This window comes from Pinus tabuliformis, chromosome 2_2, assembly GCF_031772625.1.
Source record: "Pinus tabuliformis cultivar Carrire ecotype Pingquan chromosome 2_2, CPIR1, whole genome shotgun sequence".
In the NCBI taxonomy this organism is placed as follows: Eukaryota; Viridiplantae; Streptophyta; class Pinopsida; order Pinales; family Pinaceae; genus Pinus; species Pinus tabuliformis.
This window is the reverse complement of record NC_142300.1, coordinates 1063374027-1063381565: the sequence shown is the minus strand read 5'-3', so window position 1 is coordinate 1063381565 and position 7539 is coordinate 1063374027. Positions and strand designations below refer to the sequence as shown.

At 35.3% G+C, this 7539-nt stretch overlaps 1 protein-coding gene across 9 annotated transcripts; it reads left to right on the top strand.

Annotated features, from left to right (window-relative positions):
- The first annotated feature begins 1488 nt into the window (after nucleotides 1-1488).
- LOC149197058 (putative UPF0481 protein At3g02645) lies at nucleotides 1489-7288 on the top strand. Of its 9 annotated transcripts, none has more exons than XR_016254166.1 (4): nucleotides 1489-1654; nucleotides 1729-1792; nucleotides 1916-2008; nucleotides 5597-5683. XR_016254166.1 is itself a non-coding variant. In XM_089403840.1 (4 exons), the coding sequence occupies exon 4, from the start codon at nucleotides 5706-5708 to the stop codon at nucleotides 6825-6827; it is 1122 nt and encodes a 373-aa protein (XP_089259966.1). In that variant the 5' UTR covers nucleotides 1489-1654; nucleotides 1760-1792; nucleotides 1916-2008; nucleotides 5696-5705; the 3' UTR covers nucleotides 6828-7288. The 9 variants fall into 9 exon arrangements, 8 of the variants coding, with proteins under 8 accessions (XP_089259966.1, XP_089259965.1, XP_089259962.1 ...); XM_089403840.1 differs by lacking the exon at nucleotides 5597-5683 and adding an exon at nucleotides 5696-7288 and having other exon boundaries at nucleotides 1760-1792; XM_089403839.1 differs by lacking the exon at nucleotides 5597-5683 and adding an exon at nucleotides 5696-7288 and having other exon boundaries at nucleotides 1757-1792.
- Nucleotides 7289-7539: the final 251 nt, after the last annotated feature.

Genomic DNA, 7539 nt, shown 5'->3' with positions numbered 1-7539 from the left:
TTTTAGAATAGTTGTTATTTATGAACTTATTCCATCTAGTGAGACAAAATATCAATGTAATAAGTCTCTTCTTCTAGCTTGAAATTAACAATTTTTTGGTGTGAGTAATGTGTAATGTGTTTCTAACTTGGAGTTGACAAGTCTTTGGTGTGAGTAAAGTGCTTTTAGCATGGAATTAACAAGTTTTTGGTTTGAGTTAAATGTATTAGAGACTATTTTTGTTTTAGAATGGTTTATAATAATTGTTATTTTTAGACTTGTTCCATCCGGGAGAAAAAATATCAACATATAAGTCTCTTCTTCTAGCTTGGAATTAACAAGTTTTTGGTATGAATTATGTATAAGAGACATTATGTTTTAGAATTGTTAAAAACAATGGTTATTTTTGGACCTATTCCTTTCAGGGAGATAAAATCATCAATGCATTAAGTCTATTTGTTTAAGTCTCTTTGTCTATCTTGGAATTGACAAATATTTGGTGTGATTAATGCGTTTCTAGCTTGAAATTGATGAATTTTTTGTGTGAGTAGTATGATGGAATTGATGAATTTTTTGTGTGAGTAGTATGATGGAATTGATAAGTTTTTGGTGTGAGTTAGTCTTATGAGACTATTTTTATCAAGTTTATAAAAATAGAAACTTTTGTGATGTTATCATAACATAATCCTATAACATGATGTTATGAGATCCACAATTTCCATTTATTATAAGTCTAGTTTTTTAATTTTTAAAAGGTTAAGATACTATGCATTAAATCTTGTTAATATTACTATATATCTTATGATCCAAAACAATGCTAAAATATACATGGTGAAACATATATTTTAGTTTTAAATCCAATAATAGTTATCAAATTATGTAAATCATAACTTAAACCATATTAATGAATATGTTTTTTGAGTTTTTATTGACAACATTCAATAGTTTTACTGGGTTGGTCATCTTATATGTCCCATAAGATTTTTTTAGTCATATCTCATATACACAAATGCTATGACATGCCCGGTGAAGGACATTTGATTTCAGGTTCCTAATATTTTATTGTTAGTGTTCCATGAAATTTGAAACCAAGATTCAAGATTTTATAAGTCATTTGGGTGTCATGGTCATTTTGTTTTTTTACTTATGATAAATATGCAATTTTTTTTAACATAATTTTGTTATTGAAAAATAATTTATTATGAAAACATAATGTTTATTAATGGGAAACATAAAAACCCAGAACTTCAAAAAAATATGATATATAAAAAAAAATTCTAAATTCCAACCCTGCTTGGAACTGCTGTCATCATGGAATTTCTGGATTTTTTTTGTTTTTTTGTTTCGCTAAACTGTAAAGATTCCGCCTGAGATTACATTTTGAAGCGCAATGGGAACCCATTCTCTCTTATCCAATTTCAATTTGACCCTCTCCACTGTGTCCTCTTCTTATACCGTACCCACAGGAGCTACGAATACTGTCTTTATCCACTTCACTATGCATCTTCCTCTACCCCCTTTCACTTGAGCCCCCACAATAATAGCATTATTAGATTGCAAGGCTTATTTGAGGCTCAAGTGGGGATGCAAAGGTTCTTTGAAATGGTATTGAAGCTTCTTCAGGTTCTAAATCCCCTGGAAGTTGTAATCCTTGAAATTCTACTTCCTAAAGAAGGTGAGATTACATTAAATCATAAATTGTTTTCTTTTAATTCCATCGTTCTGTATCTTAATCTTGCTGATTTCCAGAATTATGCAGCCTCGTTTTTTCTTCCAGCAGCTCATATCAGCGGTGAAGTCCTGCCATTCTATGGTAAGTGGATAAGCTGCATGTGAAATCCTTTTCGGATGCTGCTTTGGGAAGATTTGACCGCCAATCCTCTGGTGCTTTTGAAATAACCTCACTGTAAGGAACTTCGACTTGGGTTCTGTGCAGCAAGTTTGTCACTGTGATCTTAAGCTGGAGAACACACTTTTGGATGGAAGTCCCGTTCTTCGTCTGATGATATGTGATTTTGGTTACTGAAAGGTATTTATTTTTTACTTCAATGTTTTTTCTCTGAGAATGGGTCTTTCAAGCATGTTCAGAGTCCATGGAAAATACAGAGAGACCGAGTTTAAGACTGAGTCTTCGTGTCTCAATTGCTAGAGTGATGCATCAAGCTAAGAGGTAAGGATTGGTTTCTCTAAAAGGGGATCCTTTCTACAACTAGGACAAAATTTCTACTTTGACGGATGATCTGAGTCTGGCATGGTGCCTGTGGAGTGGTCTTCCATTCCCTCTATTTTGCGCCTAATCTGTGCCATGATTGTGCCTCTGTCATCAAACTCCTCAATTTTAAACCCCATGTTAGTCTGATCCTTGTATGCTTCGATGAGTTGCGCCAGGTTTTTAGTTGTCTTAGAAATATGCATTGAAATGATAACCACTCCTGCGTACATCTGATGGAAGTCATTAGCAATGCTTTTCAGTATCAGGATGCCAAGTACATGTGTACTTGGGGTCTTCATCTCAAATGGGTTTGACAAAATTGGGTTGTTGCTTAGTTCCTTTGGAACTCTCTTCCCAGCTCCATGTCAATCTTTGTGCCTTGAACTCTTTTTATCGGTTCATTAACTTGCTCAAATATATTTACTTTTATTATCTTCTGGAAATTCTTAGTTGCCAAATTAACCAGAAAACATCAAGTGAACTGGAAAAGATTCATTGTTTAAACTATTGTAAGCTTCCAGTTCCAATAATAGCCAACTTTCATGTACTGCAAACCAAATTGGCAATCAATGGGATATTTGCACGTATTTTCCGTGCAGCACCTGTATTAAACTTCAACATGAAACAGCCTTGGCCTTTTTGCTACCATTAGCCTTGGGTGTAACTATCAGTGTTACATGGGGATGTGTTACTTTGGCTGAGGGGTGTGTCTTTCAAGCTTCTGATATTTCTGGGATGGTGAAACTAGTGGAGGACAGGTTCTCCCCATGATTTATGCTCAGTGGCCTGAGAAAAAGTCAACTTTCTCTCACACAATAAAATCAAAACCTTGAAGTAGATGTGAATATTTATGCCATGCCTTTCGTTGTTCATATTTGTGATTTGTCAATGTTTCACATATATTAAGGGGTCTCAAGTTTGAACATTCTACTCTATCGGGGATCCCAACATTTCCAATCATGTTTTTAAAAATTGGGGGGTGCCTGCACATGTCCCTCTATTTCAGCATTCTTCCATACCAGAAAGTTGGTGGAACATTGGTAATTATGGGGGGAATTATTTTTGAAGGACTGACCTGATGACTCCTCGTGATTGTCTTTATTCAGCTGTGAATATTAGAATGGTGTTGTATTATTTTGCATGATGAATTATAGATGGGAAGAATTATTTCAAGTTCAGCATCCAGATTTGTACTTCATATGCACTGGTTCTGTTAATTTATGTCAGTTTACTTAGATTAGTTATATCTTTAGTACACTTCCTATGGCGTATTTTTCATTATTCAGTTACTAAACCAAGAGAAAATGCTTTGCTACTACAAAGGCAGGGACTTTTTGCTGGCAATTCCTGGCTAATTATGTCATCAATATCGAAATAGTAGAATCTGAATTGGCTGTATTGGCCGAATGAGTATTAGATTAAATAGATATAATGGTTTCTGAATATTCTTTTAGTTGATGTTGCCTAGGTTTAGGTGGTTATTTTTCTAGTCAAATATAATTAAACATTTTCCAAAATTATCAGCTTTTCAGCTTAAAATAATTATCAAAATTAGCAAAACTGAGTCATTTAGGGGGAAAATTCCAAAGTGGATGTTGGATGTTTTTTGAAAAAAAACTATGAAGCTCAATCATAATGTTAAAATATTTAAAGGATAAGTTGTTGAGGTACGGTTAAGACCAGGGGCCGATCAATGATATGGAGAAGAAATGTAATAGGGATATAGGTTATGGAAAAATGGATCACATAGAAAAATAGTAATAGTAAGAATGTATTAATTGGATGAGTTTCGTGGATTGAGTGTGACAGTAGGCACAAGCTATTTTTAAATTTTGATGGTGTTTATTATATTCTAAATGTGGTTAGAGAGTGTTGGGTTTCTGCTCAAGATTTACAAGTCTTGCCAATTTTTATAGGTGAATAGACTTTTTTTTTTTTATGAGTTTGGAGACAGGAGGTTTTTTTCTAAGTAGGGATGAAGAGGATAGTATTTCTTGGTTTAAATATAAGCAATGTGAAGTTACTTCAGGTTACCAGGGATATAAAGCTTTGATCTAGCAAAATAGAACCTGTGAATCAAAATGGTGGTTTAATTTAGTTTGGAAGGGTAAGGACCCTTGAAATGTTGTCTCTTTTATGACTTCTTCTTGAAAGGAAAATTCTCACTTGGGATGTTTTAGCAAAAACAGATCGGAAGATCCTAGATTCTGTGTTGTTAAGAGAGAATCTATTGACCATTTATTTATTTCTTTCCCTTTTGTGACTCTTTATTTGTTTCTTTACCTTTTGTGAAGACTGTTTGAAAGAGGTTTTGTCAGTCCTAAAAATCAAAAGTTGGTGGTTTGGGGAACTCTATTGAAGAAAGTCTTTGGCTTTGGGTTTAGAGATTTAGCTTGTCCTCTTTTAAATTTTTCCTAGGGTTTGTGATGTGGGGCATTTGATTAGGGAGAAATAAAGTTCTTTTTCAAAATGATGTTGTATGCTCAATTGTAATTGCACATAATGCCATAGTTGCTTTTCTGGAATAGGTTAAGCCCTTGAAATTGAAGAAGACAAGAATTATAAGGGAGTTGGTGCTATCTAAAGGAAATGCATGTGGTTTTTTTGATGATGCTTGTCAAAGGGGGAATTGTGGGGCTGGTGTTGTCATTCTATTCCCTCATGATGTGGTTCTAAAATGTAAGTTAGCCATTGGAAATGGTACCGACTTTGTCGCTGAGGTTATTGCTCTGTGTTGTGCTTTAACATTAACTTGATGGAAGTAGGTGAAGGTTTTTAAATTGATTGGTGATTCCAAAATAACAGTGGACTGGTTTAATGGAAAGATGAAACTTAGAATCCTTCAATTAAGATAGCGGGAAAGGAAGAACCTACAATTAAAACAACAATTTGACGATTTTTAGACCCTTAAGCATAATGTTCTAACAAATCTACTCCGAAGAAAAACTTAAAAATTTCTTTAATAATACTTTATCAACATCATTTTCCTTTGATCTATTTAATCTTTCTTTTTCTACCAACAAGTTATTATTTTTCTTGATCCATAACTAAACTTATTTTGGATATTGGATACTAAAATAAAATGTGCAAGGAGAAAGTTTATTTTTTTATTTCTATTTTTGAAATATCAAAAATATATTTTTTCAAAAAAAATGAGTGAACCTCGCCTATTTTATTACAAAAATAATAAATTACATAGGATCAAATTGCAATAATAATATAATAATAAATTACATACGATCAAATTGCAATAATAATATAATAATAAATTACATATCATCAAAATGCAATAGTCATATAATTTGTTGAGTTGCAGAAGTTGGATTGGACTTAGAAGTGATATTTTTTTTTTTTTTTTTTATTTACCTATTGAATTTTATTCACTAATATATTTTAGATTTGCAGCGCACTACTATGCAGAGCCAGTAGCCGAACCTGATTCCAAGAGTGACAATAGACGGCTGTCGCAGCAGAGCTAACTGATACAATTTCTTTACTGTGCAGAATTGAGAAGATGGTCGATGAAAGGGTACAATGGAGTAATTATATTCAACTTAGTCCCGCCGATCTTCGTAACAGGCCGCCGTCCGTTGTGTCAATATTCAGAGTTCCCAAGTTCTTGAAAGACACAAACAAGGAGGCATATGTAGCTCAAAGAGTTTCGTTGGGTCCATATCATCACGGAAGTTCGGAGCTTCCTCCAATGGGCCATCACAAAGTAAGAGCCCTCCGTAGAATGATGCAGAGATTCATGGTTAATAAGAACCCGCCAGTTGATCCAAATGATATAGATTTAGATTTCGCTGATAGTGCAAGGGCCGAGATCCTACCGCTGGAGAAAGAAATCAGGGACAGCTACGAAGATGACATCGATTACGATGGAGAGACCCTCTGTCGGATGCTATGTTTGGACGGTTGCTTCCTTCTAGAAGTATTAAGAACTCTGTGTGGGGAAGAACACTCCATAGCCGATGCGGAGAACTGCTATGACCCTATTTTTGGGAACGGTAAGCTCTCCCATGCTGCAGCCGATATAGTGAACGACATTTTGACGCTAGAGAATCAAATCCCTTTCATCGTTCTCCTAAAGCTATTAGAATTGGAGCTCAACTCGGCCGTTGATGCCAAGATGCGTTTGGAGTCTCTGATGGAACGTATATCGGTTGGGCTCATCCCTTTCTACGATCAAAATTTTGCTGGAACGCAATGTTCCTGTCAACATCATCTTTTGGGTTTCTTGCACACCGTCATTACATGTCCCCCAAGTTCCAGTCAGGGTGAGAGCGGGGATCAACGTGAGTGTATCATCTCCATTGGCTGTTGTTGTAGGCAGTGCATTAGCATGTTCCAATGCAAAAGCAAAGCACGGAATGACGCCGAAGGAATCCCTCACGCAGTAGAATTAAGAAATGCTGGGATCAAATTTTCACCAATCCAGGGAGGCATCAAGCAGATTAAGTTTGACGAGAACAGCGCCACAATTTTTCTTCCTCCGATCCGTGTCACAGATATCACAGAGAGAGTATTCCGTAACTTGATAGCTTATGAGATGTGCAAGCCATTTGACATCAATGACGTGAGTTGTTACGCGGCTCTCATGAACGACTTGATAGACACGGAACAAGACGTGGCCTGAGAAGAATGGGCGTCCTTAAAAACTACCTTGGGAGTGACAAGGAGGTTGCCGACCTTTTCAACGGTCTAGGCAAGGAAGTCACCTTGATTATGGGAGACGTCTTCGACAACCTGGCAGAAAAGGTGAATGCGCACTACAATAATGAAATCAAGGTACAGATTGGAAAGCTCGTGCAGGATCATTTTTCATCGCCATGGACAGCTTTAGCATTGACGGCGGCAAGTGTCATACTGGTCCTCACCGTGCTGCAAACGATCTTCACAATTATATCGACATATAAGAAGTAGTCCCTCCCTTCTTTTTTAACCTTCTAAATAAATAATAAAGTGTAAATGATCTGTACTCGGTTGTGATAGGTAGGATTGAACTTTGGATGATGATGTGTCACAGTTCTAGTTAGTTTACGTGGTGTAAGGAGAGTTTTGTGTTGGACATATTATTATTTTTTTCCTGAGAATTGGGATGAGAGCTTTGTGATGAAGATATTAAACTATACTTGTTTTGTATTATTGTAATCTGAAATGTTTTTATACTTGTTTTGTATTATTGTAATCTGAGATGTTTGGTTATGAGGTTGTTAATTTGCTAAAGATTTTTATATATTAATTTTTGGGTGAATAAGTCAGAGTTGATTTTTTTATTGTTGTTTTGTATTATTGTAATTAGAGATGTCTGGTTATGACGTTGTTAATTTACTAAAGATTTTTGGGTG

Coding starts and splice junctions, on each gene's coding strand:
- LOC149197058 (XM_089403840.1), top strand. CDS start 5,706: ATGGTCGATGAAAGGGTACAATGGAGTAATTATATTCAACTTAGTCCC.